Source organism: Aspergillus oryzae, chromosome 5, assembly GCF_000184455.2.
Source record: "Aspergillus oryzae RIB40 DNA, chromosome 5".
Classification (NCBI taxonomy): Eukaryota; Fungi; Ascomycota; class Eurotiomycetes; order Eurotiales; family Aspergillaceae; genus Aspergillus; species Aspergillus oryzae.
The window spans coordinates 1,086,416-1,101,466 of NC_036439.1; the positions used below are offsets into that span (position 1 = coordinate 1,086,416).

Here is a 15,051-nt window from a genome sequence, read left to right on the forward strand (position 1 = left end):
AACCAGCCTAAGTATCCCTGCCATTGGTGGAACTAGTCTAATGCACGAGAGCCAAATAGTGTGAAGCTAATGCACCCCAATCCCGAGGTGTCTGCCTGAAGAATCCACTCGGGTAATTGCCCAAGCCCAGACGATCAGCAATCCCCGTGACTGGGGGTGTGTTCCATTACCATAATGGGCAAAACTCCTGAACGATTGCCAATACGGGCCAATCACAGAAGTTCTACCTTGGCCTTCAGAAGACCCCAATGATGTAATTTCTCCGTCGCTGGGTGAGGCGTTCATGCTGGTGACTGGCTGACTGACCGTCTAAACGTGTGCCTCGGTCATTTCTTGGCTTAGTGGGGAGGGAGGGGTTATTCCATCACCCGGAAGATGCGGTCTACCCTCTCGTATATCATTCATATTGGACATATCAGCTGTTGACTTTCTTAGGCGGGGCTTCGAGTGGAGCGCAAATGAAACATACAAACGATGGACCGTCTCCGCGTCACGACCGGTCACTTGTATCATGCATATAATGCATGTACTATAGATCCCTACGTCTCAGCACCAACAACCGGGTCGGACATTACTGGAGGTACACGGGGGCCATACAGCGGAGGATTGCGTTCCTCGAATAGATGGATTCGTTGATCTCCGGTGGAGTAAGGCACGTCTTTGAGGTAGACTGCGCGCACATACACAGGGAGACAAATACAAGACTCTGGGTCTCTAGTATATATAGCACCATGCATCTCGTAGAGGAAACAAATCCTCAAGCCACCCATCTCTCTATCTTTGCTAACCATGTATCTCCAATCGTCTCTTGCATTAGTCCTTCTACGGGCTGCAGTCGTTCATGGTTACGCTAACCCGGGGGCTTGCTCTGGTGCCTGCAACATCCATGACCCTTCCTTGATCCAGAATGGCGACGGAACGTACTATCGGTTCTCAACAGGGAATAATATTTCCTTTGCTTCTGCTTCGTCCATTGAGGGTCCTTGGACAGCTCTGGGATCTGTATTACCTGGTGGATCCTCGATTGACAACTCGGGGAGATATGATCCTTGGGTGCGTATCTATTTTTATTATCATCCCTTAATTTGAGTTCTCTTATTCCCCTCGATCTTTTATCTTGTTTTGTAGTTTTTACCTTTACCTTTACCTTTTGCTTTTTTCTTTATTTTCCGCATTTTCGCTGGGGTCTTCAAACGATGTTGAAATGGACGGTCCATACTCATCTTCCCGCACTCACTAACAAGCATCCTGCCGCTGACAACTCCTAGGCACCCGACGTGCAAAAGGTGGGTGACCTTTACTACCTCTACTACGCTGTGTCCAGCTTCGGTACCCAAGAGTCCGCCATCGGTCTCGCAACGTCCGAAACCATGGAGGAAGGTACCTGGACCGACAAGGGCTCGATCGTTACATCCACAACGGGTGACCAATACAACGCCATCGACGCGAACCTGCTAGTAGACGGCTCCGCCAACTACCTGACATTTGGATCCTTCTGGCAGGACATTTTCCAAGTTACACTGAATGGAGATGCCACGTCTTCGACGTCAACGCCGGTTAACGTTGCTTTCGATCCGGCTACTACACATCCAGTCGAGGGTGCTTATCTCTACAAATATGGAGATTATTACTACCTGTTTTACTCATGGGGAACGTGCTGTGGGTATGATACCAGTAGACCCGCTGAAGGGGAGGAGTATAAAATCAAGGTTTGTCGGTCGAGTACGCCGACTGGAAACTTTGTGAGTGCCTCCTTTTCTCTTTTACTCTTGCCATTCTGAAGACGATCGGCTAATAATGTAGGTTGATGCGAGCGGTGTTGCGTGCACGGATGGCGGTGGTACCGTCGTTCTTGAGAGCCATGATAATGTCTATGGACCTGGTGGACAGTATGTTGCAACAATCTCTACTTGAGTTCATATTTACTAACCTTTGTAGGGGTGTCTACACCGACCCGAACCTTGGCCCTGTGCTTTACTATCACTACGTTGATACCACCATCGGATATGCTGACTCCCAGAAGTTATTTGGATGGAACGCGATCGATTTCTCGAGCGGATGGCCTTCTGTTTAAGAAGCTACCTTTTCCGGTGGCGAGAAGAACTTTGTACATATTTCAGCTTTTTGTGGAGAATATATCTCAATAACAGAGAAAACTGGTCGGTTGATCTTCTTAATTCGGCTATCTTTCATCCCACTGTACAAGTTTGGCTTATCTAGAACAAAATATTCCAGTATCTGCACGATTTCAACATTTAACACTCATGATACATATCTTATGCGACTGAGCCAAAACTTTCAAATTTTCCTATCGCACCTCAAGGGACACAGATCCATCGGATAGACGGCACAGCAACACAAAGATCTTCAGTGATAGAAACCCATCACCTCCTTCATCCCAAAAATCGTGTCAAGCTACCCCTTATAGATACTCGCGCTCACGGCCAAGTACCGAGGGCGCTATTAATAGTAAGTAGCCCGTGCGATCGTCGGATTACATGGATCTTCGGCGCTGTGACTTAGTGCGTCACAGCTTACTTTCCACACGGGACATGGATGGAACCTCGCGATACTCATGTGTGGGTTATAACATTTTTTGATTCTGGTGTAATGAGAAGCGGGAGATGTGCTTTTGTGTCCCCTGTGATAGGCGGTGATAGTCGTTGTGATGATCTGTTGCGCTGCGTAATGGGTTGGTGATCGTGGGCTCGGTTCCTTGAGTTCCGTTAGTGGTTCTCATTTTCTTTTCTTCTTTATAGCTATGTTGTAGTATATAGATATCATTTCCCTAACATGGTATGGATATGTTTTATCTCATCTACGGCCATAAAGCATCATTCCTCGAACGCGGCCTTGTTAAATCTATACGTGTTTTGCTGCGGGCGCACCACTTTTAAAATGCATACACCTCGGACTAATTATCGGTATAATGGAAATACGTGTATATTGTGCCTCGTATAAGAGGTACCAAGGTTATGTTGGGTTACGGGTAAGTCAAAGTGATATAGTCGCCATGGTATTGCTTAGTGATAAGGTAGGATAACATCCTACATATTCAACAAAACACTAGAAACAAGGCATTCAATCTGAAGGGCAATATTTGTAAACAGATGCTATGAACCAGACGGCGGGTGGGAGGCAGGTATGTCATATGACAGTGAAAGCGTCGTATATCGGATGTATACCCGCTATAGCTGACGATGGACGACAGATGTTCGAATTGCTATAGGGCAATCATTGTTTGAGTTTGCCAAGTGGACCGCTCTCGACTCTGTCTCGACAACTTTATTCTGTGCAAGCATTGATTTCGAAACCTTAATATACAGTATAGAAAGCTTTTAGCAAAATATGCCAGGATCTAGGTCGGTGATAGATTTCCTAACTGACGACACGACTTTTATGCTTAAGTACCGTCGTGTGCATACATCTATGATTCTCAAAGAGAAAGAGAAATAACAAAAAATGGAAGAGTAATATAAATATCTGGAGACACGCTCCTGAGCTCTTGCAGCTTACGCGATTTCTTATTTACATTTCTCATATCAGTCTCTATTATATTAGACAGAAAGCTATGGATATTACTACCAATGAACTTGACTGTGACAGCTATGTGAAACTCGATGCTTTCACTAGGAAGACCTATCGAGACGTTTATCCAGCAATTGACCCCACCCGCCCCGAGCTCTCCCAGGCTGGAAAGGTGATTGTTATCACTGGCGGTAGCCGTGGCCTTGGACGATCGGTATGTCCTGCTTCTAGAACCTATAACGAGGAAGTGGATTTCCATTTTCGTTAACACCCTTTTCAGTCCTTTGCTGCATCATTCGCTCGTGCCAATGCAGATGCTATCGTCCTCTTGGCACGATCCTCTATCAATTTGGCTCAGACTGAGAAGCTCATTAAAGATATTAATCCCTCGACACAAGTGTCGTCAATCACCCTGGATATCTGTGACGAGGCAAAAGTCAAGGACACCTTTGATAAAATTAAAGATCGGTTTGGCATTCCCCATGTCCTTATCAACAATGCAGGTGTACTTCCTGCGCAGGGAACAATTACGGATCAGAATTCTAGTCAATGGTGGGAGACCCATGTAAGTCATTCCCCTTGTTAACATATCTCTCCCAGCTCTTTAAAAGATAATGGCACCATGGAGTATCAGGACCATGATGAATACTAGCTAAATATGCTTTCAAAGGAGGTTAACGTCCGAGGGACATATAATGTCACCAAAGCATTTTTGCGAATGACAGGACCAAATCCAGCAAACCCAACAACTATTATCAATGTGACTTCAGCCGCAGGTCATATTGTCGCCCAAGGGATGAGTGCTTACTGCCTTACGAAACTAGCTATTACTCAGTTCACTGCGTTTCTCAAAAATGAGTACCCCAGAATCACGTCTGTTAGCCTCCACCCAGGTATGGTCCTCACAGATATGGGCTCTAGTGTCTTGTGGTTAGAGCCTTTCATGAGAGACACTGCTGGGTTATCAGGTGGTACGGCAGTGTGGCTTTCAACTGGAGACAAAGCCTTCCTCTCTGGCAGATATGTAGCAGCGAACTGGGATGTAGCCGAGTTGGAGATGAGGAAGGAGGAGATTATTCGGGATAACCTGTTGACAGTATGTCTTAGAGGGAGGTTTGGAGAAATGGTAGCTAGGTAGTTTTTGTGCAGGTTGGCCCATAATTACAGGGTTGAAGAGGGTCCAGAGGAACCTACTCGCCGCATAGTACTGGAGTTTATCTAAAGTTATCCTACCATCTCATTGTCTATTGTTATCTTATTCACATTTCGTATTCATTATTTCCCCGCTTGTGAGATATAAGCGCCAATCTCCCTGGTCTGGTAAGTAATATAATCTCTCTATTATATGTACTAATGTCTGTCAAGATTCTGTCCAATACTAATATACAGAACACGTGGGGGTAAGTGTGAAGGATTATACGCCTCTTTACTATAGACCGAGAGAGCCATATATAGCTACACACGCACCGATGAAATGTCCTATGGAAGAGAATGAATACTGATCTGAGATGCCTCGGCAACCTTAGGCTTGGCACTTTCCATTTAAAGGGGTTCAACCACGACGTTGAACTGAGTTGAACCCCTTTTCTCCTCTCTACCCCGGGCCTCATGGCAGTTCGACACCTCAACATGGAAGTCAATTTTTATCCAACTTGGCCAAAGGTTTCGTACGAGAAATTACCCAGTGTCTCTGATCTGCAGAATGGTCTAGCCTGTGACAGTATAAACCGATGTAGATAATGTCGTCGTCGTGAAAGCTATGCAAACACTCGAACAAGCACGGTTAATATATATTCACAAGCTATAAACGTGGACCAGTCGATTGGATATCCAGCTTCATCCATGTCAGATGTCCAACGTCCAGAGATTATCATTTAATCTCAAAATGATTGTGTAATATTCATCTGCTCTAACACCCTGTTTTAGGATACTTGTCATGGCAATAGGGCATGGTTCTGATTAGGTGCCTGAACCATGCGTTTTCCAGCACCTAGCCAACTTCCCACCTTGCAATTGACTTGTCAGGCAAATAAACCGCCATTAGATCTAGTAGAAAATCTTCATATTAGAAGCTCTAGAGACATTTATCAGGCGAGGCGGAGTGAATGCTGGGTGTCGGCCTTCGCCGGTCTTCGGGTACAAGACAGTCACGAGAATTTCTCGGCCGAGGGAACTTAATCAGAAACCATGGAATTGGGTATTTAGTATCAACTTTACTCCAACACAACTGCAAAACCACGAAAGTAATAGATTTGTCTTCAAAAACCATCAGTTGGATAATACTTCTCGCCCACAATTGAATAATCGCGCTGAATTCGATTCTTCAGAATGAAAGACAGTGACTCACGTCCTCATTCAGGACCTCAACGCAAAAGCCTCTTAAAGTACACAGCAGGTTGGCGGAGAATCGTCAGCAACTTTAGTCCATCGTGTGTTGAATTTTCATCGCCGCAGCAGCAAAGGAACAGTGACTAACGATGCAATAGATGGTTTTCCACAACAATGGGGACAGGCATGGCCGGAATCTTGTTCCATCTTATGCCTTTCGAGCATGCCGCGCTGCAGTACATAGCCATAGCCTTTTTTGTTCTGAATGCCTTGTTGTTCCTCACCGTGCTCGGCATGTCAATTCTCCGCTATACTCTCTATCCTGAAATCTGGAAGGTCATGATACAAGACCCAGTTAACTCGTTATTCCTGGCAACTTGTCCCATGGGCTTTGCCACCTTGATCGAGTTGTGGGTGTTTATTTGCGTACCACAGTGGGGAGACTGGGCGAAGACAACGGCCTGGGGGCTGTGGATTATCGATGCGGTCGCAGCGGCGGCGGTCACGGCATCACTCTCATTTATTCTGTAAGTCTGTTCAATATTCTAAAGATTGCCTGCTAACAATATGCAGTATATCGCAACATTACGTCACATCGTTAGAGCGAATAACCGCACTGCAATTATTGCCGATCGCTGCCACAATCGTGGCGTCCGGGGTTGGAGCCGAGATCGCGGATATTTTGCCAAACGCGCAGCACGCCATGGGAACGGTGATCGTATCCTATGTGCTGTGGGGCATGTCTACGCCAATGGCCATGATGATCCTGGTGATCTATTACCAGCGTTTGGCGGTCCACAAGCTTCCATCAAGGGAAAGTATCGTGAGTTGCTTTCTGCCACTGGGGCCACTTGGCTTTGGGGGTTTTAGGTTAGTGCAAGCCACAATACGACCTTGAGAAAATAAGTCTGACGCCGAGGTAGTATCCTATACCTGGGCAAGGTGGTGCGACATCTCCTCGACGAATCTAACGCAATCGACCCGTTTGTCGGCCATATCGCATACGTCCTCGGTCTCTTGCTGTCTCTGTTGATGTGGTCTTTCGGGCTGATCTGGCTCGTTTTTGCGCTCGCTACCATCTACTATCGATCACCGTTTCCTTTCAACATGGGTTGGTGGGGATTCACGTTTCCTCTCGGAGTATATGCGGCCAATACTATCCTTTTGGGGAAGGAAATGAATTTAATGTTTTTTAAGGTTTGCGGGACGGTAAGTTGCCGCAGACAATTGTGAGAGACCATGGAAAGGAAAGGGGGCTGACAGGAGACAGATACTAAGCAGCGCGATGATATTATTGTGGCTGGTGGTTGCCACCCGTACCGTGCACGGAGCCTGGCATGGAGTTTTATTCCATGCGCCGTGCCTGCAAAACTTGAAAGAAAAGCTCGAAGATAGTCAGGATGATGCGACGAATGATGAAGCATAGACCAAGCGCCCCAGAACCTTGTTCTGGCTGAGACCCTGATTTTGGCCGATTAGTTCAATTGTAAGCAATCATGCCTTCGAGAGCAACTTCTTGTTTTACTCATAGTCTACAGAATCGACGCCAATTCTGCAGCGCATCACATGGGATACGGGCTATGCCAGGGGCTCACCAATCATATCGGGCTTTTGGGGATTGAATTCCGGCTAGTATGCAGTATCGGTTACGAAGGGCCAATCCGCAGTAGATACCGACGCCATCTTCCTTCCAGTATTATCCCGGCAGCCTCGTATGAACACCCAACCAGGCATTAATAGGCGAAACGATGCCGCCTCACTTCCTATGGTCAGATTGTAACCCACATGACTTTGTTGGACGATAAGCTGGAGCCGTCTTGCGGCTGAAGTCTTGGGAGTACCTATAGATTCCGGGGTTCCCGCCCGATTGATCCCGTCTCTTCATTCCTTCAATCGCGATCTATTGAGTGGCAACCATGGTAGGTAAATGCAAAGTACTGTTGTATATAGTTGTTGCTAAATAGAGAAGGATACAACAGACTACGAGTTTCCATTCTTAGAAGAAGTCTATACTCCTTCAGAGCAACCTAAAATCGAGTAAGTACCTGTCAAGTCGTCCTGATGGCTTGAATACATAATGACCGTGTAGTTTTGTTTTCGTACACGGTCTCAATCCTCGCGGTCGAGTCGACCATGCGTTTGAAACATGAACACATCAGAATGGAACCTTCTGGCCGCGGGATTACCTCCCTCAAGATATCCCACAGGCGCGAGTTTTCGTCCATGGCTATAATTCATACGTCACAAACCCCCAGGTTATGTCGAATGCGAGTGTGAAAGACCATGCGAATACATTACTGAACTTGCTCGACCTTGAGCGGAGTCCGCAGGTGGTACGTGGTTTGCCTTTACTCAAGTTCGAGACAAGGCTGACGCTACGCAGAATGCGCGGCCTCCGAAGATCATCTTTATCGGACATAGTTTAGGTGGTTTGGTGATAAAACAGGTACGTTGGCCAGATGGATCACGGCATGATCCGGAATAGACATAATCGGATAGTCAGTCGATAGTAGACTCAGCGCTAACATCTCATCAATAGGCTTTATTGAATGCACAAGAGGATCCCAAGTATACTTCCATCCGCACGGGCACGTACGGTCTTGTTTTCTTCGGTACTCCACACCACGGTACTAAAGGTGTTGAGTTGGGAAAGATTGCAGCCAAGGTCGCCAAGTTCGTGTCCAAGGGGCATGCCAGTAACGACCTCCTCGATTGCCTGGAACACAACTCCTTATTCACAAGACAGATGAGTAGCCGATTCTGTCACCAGCTGGAAGACTATCGAGTGATCAGTTTCATCGAAGGAAAGGAGGTCCTACTGGGAGGGTCAGGCCCAGCTTCTATTAGCCATGTGAGTACTTAAACCATATTTTTTTTAACTTGAAGATCAGTATACTAGGACGTACGGAGCTAACGGTCGCAGTTGGTGGTAGACGAAGAGTCTGCCATCCTTGGACTCCCTGGTAACCGCGAGACACGTCTCAAGCTAGATGCAGATCACTCTCAGATGTGCAAGGTCGGCACACGAGGGGCCATGTACAAACTCATCAAGGGCAATATTAAACAGATAGCCGACCAGCTACTTGTCACGGAACAGGGTTATATTACCCAGCCGTCGCCATCTCCACGCGCGGGACCGCCATTGCCGCCGCGACATACCAACAGTAGCGCTCCGTATCCTCCTCCGAGCATAACTTCGCAGGCGGCGACACAGAGGGTCATCGGGACACTATACCATCCTTTCGACAATGATCCACGGTCGATCGAAGCGGCGGAGTACAAGAATAACTGGAAGTGGGATGACGCACGGAGGGTGGAGTATACCATCTTCCAGGAGCACCTGCGCACCCTGGGTGCAGACCACCATAGCACATTGCAGGTCGGCTATAATCTGGCGGAAATCGACCTCGAGTCGGGATATCTCGGTAAAGCGGCCGAATGGTGCCAATGGGTGTCCAACAACAGTCAGCGCGTACTCGACAAGCGTCATCCACTAACGATGAGAGCGGAAAGCTTGATGGGAGAGATCCTTGTCTCCCAGGGCAAGCAACAGGAAGGAGAGTCCGTGTGTGCCAATGTCCTCGCCCGGCAGCAGATGACGATCGGAGAAGACGATATCGACACGCTGGAAACACGCCGTCGACTGGCGAACGCATATAGCTCCGTCGAGCGACGAGAGGAGGGCATTGCCACCGCCGAAAAGCGTACTGAATCCCTCAAGCGATTGCTGGGTGAGAATCATATCAAGACATACGCCGCGGTGCTTGACACTATCGAGTTGATAGTAGCCAAACTCTCAAGCAGCAACGAGGCGATGGCTAAAGCCCGGTTTCACACGGGTACGGAAGACATAGTCAATGTGGTCCAAGAGGCATCCCGGGAGATGAACAACTTACTGGGCCCTCATCACCCACTTTCCATTCGAAGTCTCCGGCTGCTTGGTGCATGCCAGATCTTTACTTCGGGCGGACTTACAGAGCCATCGGAAACGCTACGACGAGCGCTCGCCACCGCTGAAGAAAACCTCGGTTCAGACAACCCCGAAACCATTCAAATCGTGGTTTACATGGGTTTAATGTACGCCAAACAGAGCAACCCATATAGTTACTTAGTCTCCCAGCAAAACCTCGAGCTGGCTATGCCTTGGTTCCGACGATATCTGGACTGGGCCAAAAGCAGGGATATCTTGAGTAGTCCCGATCCCCAGGCGATCTTGGGCATGATAGCCAATATGTACATGGGCAAGAGGGATTATCAACAGGCACAGAATTACTACGAGCAGCTCGTCACTGCATGTCAGAAGGGGAACATCCCGGTTCCAGCCGACGTGCAAAACATGCTACAGCTGTGTCGGATGAACACCAGATTGATGTCGCCTTACACATCTTCATCGGGATTTGAATCACTTCTCTCCTCCTTTAAACGATTATAGGTGAATTCCATAATACACAACCTGTTGTTTTCATTATGCATGCATAGCCAGTAGTATAATACATTTCGCTGTCTCAATCATGACTGTCATAACGAATTCTCTCTAGTTGGAGATCTTAGAGGGCACATGTTTTCTACACGATGCATCGTCAGTTGCGCATATCATCTAAAGAGGCATTGGAAATTGTAGCACATACCCAGTAGCACTCTCGAACTTGTTCCTCGCGGAATCAGTGATGCGTTCATTTGTCTGTCGCACCTTCGAGTTATGGGGGTCGACCTTGCCATGGCCGTACTTGGTCTCGAGGGAGTCGAGGCCTGTTTCTCGTCAATATATGTACTGTACTCTCCATTGTGAATGATGGAAAAGGGTATACTTACCCTTGTCAACATAGTCTTCATTCTGGGCACCACCAGCACCACCGTGCTTGTGTCCACCACCAAGCTTCGAGGCAAGCTTGTCCATTTTGATGTGGGTTGTTGGTTTTGATATTTGGTACAAGAAATAGTTTATCTTCGTATGGGATATCAAAGTGCAAGAGAATGCTATGAGAAATTCGAGTCAAAGCATCTCAACCTCCCATATTTATAAGTAAACAAACGTCGGATCCAAGCGACATGATTGATATTAATGATATCATCCGTGGTAGATCAGTGGTGTTGACTAGTTTCTATTCTTGTATCCTTTGTTCAGTCGAGATCTGGGCGCAAGTTGATTTCGGAAGTGATAGTCGCCACTTGAGATGGGCATTGGATGAAGTCTACAGGGCTGCGTCGGGGGCTTGATTGAGTTGCGTAATGTGGAACCTGTCTGACAAGATATCGGGGTATATTTAGTCGGGGTTATCATTTATGATGGGCGATGATGTTTTCAGGGCTGAATGGGTGGGCGATGATGTCATAGGGTGGATAGGGCTGGTGGGCCGAAAAGGGAAATTGATTGTCCATCACGAAGACTCCGGTTCAAACATGTACTACAAAGTAGGTTTGGTAGTGATACTACATGGTTAACCTGCGGAATATTCTGTATTTTGAGGATAAAAACACTATATGCAAATAATGGCTTTGACATTCTGTGCAGATATATTTGCACCATGCGACCGAATATATATTGAGTGAGGGAGTGACATTGAGACTGACCTTGGACGACATCATTTCCTTCATTAGACATAACCATGTTCAAGTTACCTCTCTATTACTAATAGAATAAGGATTAGGGGTACAAAGCACGCATGGTCATGCTTGACTAAGAATATTTGCGTTCTACGTATTGACACTTAACATCTCCCGACCTCTAACGAGTTACAACCACAGGTAGTATAAGAAGTATAACGACTCCACGGAAGGGCTTCCGGTTTTACCCCTTCAAGTCTGGATATGGGAGTAGTATGGCCTTCTGATTTGTTTATTTTTCCTTCCGCGCCCCTTCCTAGCGTGCTGGTTTCAGGCAGTTATTTACACTGTTCGCTCAACACACCAGATCTCAAGCACACCTGTTGACCTATTTCCTTTCACAGCAGGTTTTCAGCTAACATGAAGCTGGAATCCACATACTTTGGATCCAAAGCCAGACAATGACAACTGATTATACAAGAGATGGACGAGATGGACGTTACTTTCTAAACTTCACACCCCTTATCCCCACACAGCGATAATGTATTCCACGACCTTGACCACGCTTTATCTCGAAATACGCCAATCAACTTGACCTTGATATGTGGCTAGTCCAGAACGATTACCAACGCCCTATGTCTTTGGACACGTCGGACAATTCTGACATGTTTTTGAGTCGCCCCAGTTACTATGAGTGGGGTCAATTCACAATAAATGAATTCACTTCACACTCCCTCTGACATGCTTGAGGAGACAACAGGGGGTTATTCTCAAAGGTTGGATGTCAACATATAGTGAATGGGCATGGCCTGACATTGTATTCAATGTATGAAACCACCAATCGAGCGGAGAGAGCTTGACCAGCAAGAACGAACAAATGTGTTCCTTCCCCTTTGGAGTAGACAGCCTGCACATAGTTCGCCTTGCACAAAAAGCATGCCCGATTGTCCACCGTCTCTCGATTCCCAGCAACTACATGGGAAACTGTCCATCCCCTCTATCTTTAGACCATCTGCTAAACCAACATCTCATTCTCACGTCGTTTACAATCTGTCTTGCGCTCCCGTCTCCTTGAACTCTAGATCAAGCTTTCCCCATCACATAGGATCACATTTCTGAGGTCGCTGTCTGGACAGCCTGGTTTGATATCCTTGTAGTAGCTACGATTAATACCAAACTTCTCAAGCAAGACCATTCACCTCTTTTTATAAATAGCAAACGCTAGAACAGAAGGTGCGACATCTGGAAATCCGTGATTTCAAACACTAATAGTATTAGTGATGTGCGACTTGCTCTGTGAGCATTATAGGGGCCGACATGGCTGTGGCCATATGTACGTTTACGGCGTTCAACGGTGCAGTACTTCTTTTATGCGTCCTGACCAAGCTCGCTGTGTGCCCCCGAGTGGAAGGCTTCGCGACCTTCCGCGAGTTGTCGACGTCGAAGATGATTATAAGGATGGCCAGTGTCGAGTGTGTCTTGGTCAGACTCCTCCCAGCTCTGAGGGTTCCGAGCTTGGCTGGGTTATATAAATAGCAAGACTAAGGTTGAGAGCATATCACCCAGTCGCGTCTTGTTGTCAAAGGCAACACCTTTTCCCACATATGCTTTAGTACCCAAGGATGCAACACCAATACCTAATACCCCGGTTACTTTATACTTGAGATTGTCAAGACTGAATTTGTCAATCATGTCTATGCTTGGCCTCACTGTGTTCCACATGCAGCAGTTATCTGGATGTTACCTATCAGCGATCCAATAAATGAAAACACCCTAGGCAGTGCGAAGATTTGTGCAACTCCTGTACATGGACTTGGATGAATCTGGCCCTTAGTCGACGAATAGGGATCTGCTTATATCCCACATGACCTTATCCCTTGCACATATGTAGTCTAACATACCTTGGTCTATATTGGTTGAAGTGTTGGACGGTAAAACAAAGGAGATGGCCCAAGGGGCTGAGTTGATGCAACCCTCATCATAGTGCCCAACGAAGGAGCTAAACATGGATGGACATGGCGTTCTGTGTCTTGAGATAGTTGTCTCTCCTGGTGTTACCTGCGATGATCATTTTGGACGTGCCGAGGTATCCCTTACATTAGGCGATGGGTTATAGATGACATGGCACCACGCTGGCAGTTCTTTCCCTCTCACATTGAAGTATAGTAGTATCAATACGATGCAAGGCTATAAGCACGAAATATACACCAGATTCTTCCAGCGGAGAGCTATCATCGTGTCCAACTACAGCGTGGCATATCGCTATGAAAGAACCGAGTGAATTCTCGCTCCTGACCAGGTGTTGACAACGCAGCTTACGCATAGGAGACATGTCCCTACGTAACACATCGATGACTGCAGTTACAACGCCTTAGCTCAAGCCACAGCACTCTCCAATCCAACTAAGCCAGCCTCGCGATTTTGGAGTCTCCGCCACAGTTTCCAGTTTTTCATCGACCATAACATATTCCTCTTCCTCCTCCGGGTCATCGCGATAATACTTGTATCGAACCGCAGCGACCGAGACAATATCCAGACTAAAGTCTCCCTCCTGTATCCCGAAGAAGCTATACACAGTCAATACTACACACCCCATTTCAGTTAACCAAAAGCCACATACCTGCGCATCATGAAACTAATCTGCTTCACCCCAGTCAAATCCAACGGCCTAGCATCCACTTGCTCCTTCCCCCGATACGTAGGCTTAAAATCAGCCCACTTGATAAAAACCCTCTTCTCCCCGTGCGCATGGAAATCATACTCCCAGCTCAGGGTACTCTCCAATCTTCCATCCGGCCGCTTAGGCGCAGTCTTATCCTTAAGCGTAATGGTATACAACTTATCATCCCCACGAGCAATATGCAATTCCAACCCGTCGTAGCCAGAAAGATCCCAGCTTCTATCTTCGCCTGTGGTCCGCTGCGAGGCAAATCCCGCTCCGCCGAGCGTGGTGATAACGAGGTTTCCGTGGAATCGGGCGACGAGAGAAGCGGGGGAACAGCTCATGTGGGAGTGCGAGGATCCGCCACGGACGCGGTCGTCAGTGGAGGTCCAGTCTGAGGAGTGCCATGCTCTTTTTCTTGTCAGTGGATTATACAGGAAACGATTGAGAGTATTATAGAACTTACCTGGGGCCCCCGAAAAGGGGTAGTCTTGCTACTTTTGAGTCCATTTTGATGATTTGATGGTGTTTGAAGTGGCACTTCGGGAGGTTCCGATGGGATGCGGAGTAGGTCTGAGCTTGGTCCTGTGACGTCAGGTGCTGATTGGCGCTAGTCTGTATCGGGAATTAGCCCGATTGGGAAGGATTGAAGTTAGGGTCTTTTGTCTTTATGTAGCAAAGCTTAGTGAATATCGGAGTATACATGGTTTATTCTGAGGCACTATGTATACTATAGGACATTAAGGGATGCAAATCTGAGTCTGAACTCATGAACTTTGCATCTCCTGCGTACAACAAGGTACGTCGATGACATAGACGATATCAAGCTAAATAATCCTAAAGGAACGGATATACCAAACCTAGAATCAATACAAGATGTCGATAGCATAGTACGCGGATATAATGGGTAGATTATGTTCCATCAGGCTTATCTCATCAGGGTTTGGGATACGGGATTTGTAGGTTATTACGCCCTACACCTCAAGAGT

General features: G+C 47.0%; 5 protein-coding genes across 5 annotated transcripts; 3 read left to right on the forward strand and 2 right to left on the reverse strand.

Moving 5' to 3' along the window:
• Positions 1–789: 789 nt before the first annotated feature.
• On the forward strand, positions 790–2,074 carry AO090701000481 (arabinan endo-1,5-alpha-L-arabinosidase; the record flags this gene model as incomplete). Its single annotated transcript, XM_001823270.1, has 4 exons — positions 790–1,053; positions 1,269–1,742; positions 1,804–1,889; positions 1,939–2,074. 4 exons carry the CDS (start codon positions 790–792, stop codon positions 2,072–2,074), a joined length of 960 nt encoding a protein of 319 aa, XP_001823322.1.
• A 1,951-nt stretch (positions 2,075–4,025) lies between these two features.
• Positions 4,026–7,282, forward strand: AO090701000480 (TDT family transporter; the record flags this gene model as incomplete). The annotated part of the gene is made up of 5 exons (XM_023237294.1): positions 4,026–4,093; positions 6,015–6,383; positions 6,430–6,726; positions 6,780–7,065; positions 7,127–7,282. 5 exons carry the CDS (start codon positions 4,026–4,028, stop codon positions 7,280–7,282), a joined length of 1,176 nt encoding a protein of 391 aa, XP_023092156.1.
• A 1,401-nt stretch (positions 7,283–8,683) lies between these two features.
• On the reverse strand, positions 8,684–9,183 carry AO090701000479 (uncharacterized protein; the record flags this gene model as incomplete). The annotated part of the gene is made up of 3 exons (XM_023237295.1): positions 8,684–8,696; positions 8,763–8,842; positions 8,965–9,183. The coding sequence occupies 3 exons, from the start codon at positions 9,181–9,183 to the stop codon at positions 8,684–8,686; spliced, it is 312 nt and encodes a 103-aa protein (XP_023092155.1).
• A 172-nt stretch (positions 9,184–9,355) lies between these two features.
• AO090701000478 (LipA and NB-ARC domain protein) lies at positions 9,356–10,288 on the forward strand (the record flags this gene model as incomplete). The annotated part of the gene is made up of 1 exon (XM_001823267.3): positions 9,356–10,288. One exon carries the CDS (start codon positions 9,356–9,358, stop codon positions 10,286–10,288), a length of 933 nt encoding a protein of 310 aa, XP_001823319.3.
• A 3,483-nt stretch (positions 10,289–13,771) lies between these two features.
• Positions 13,772–14,572, reverse strand: AO090701000476 (CIA30 family protein; the record flags this gene model as incomplete). Its single annotated transcript, XM_001823266.1, has 3 exons — positions 13,772–13,967; positions 14,021–14,473; positions 14,529–14,572. The coding sequence occupies 3 exons, from the start codon at positions 14,570–14,572 to the stop codon at positions 13,772–13,774; spliced, it is 693 nt and encodes a 230-aa protein (XP_001823318.1).
• Positions 14,573–15,051: the final 479 nt, after the last annotated feature.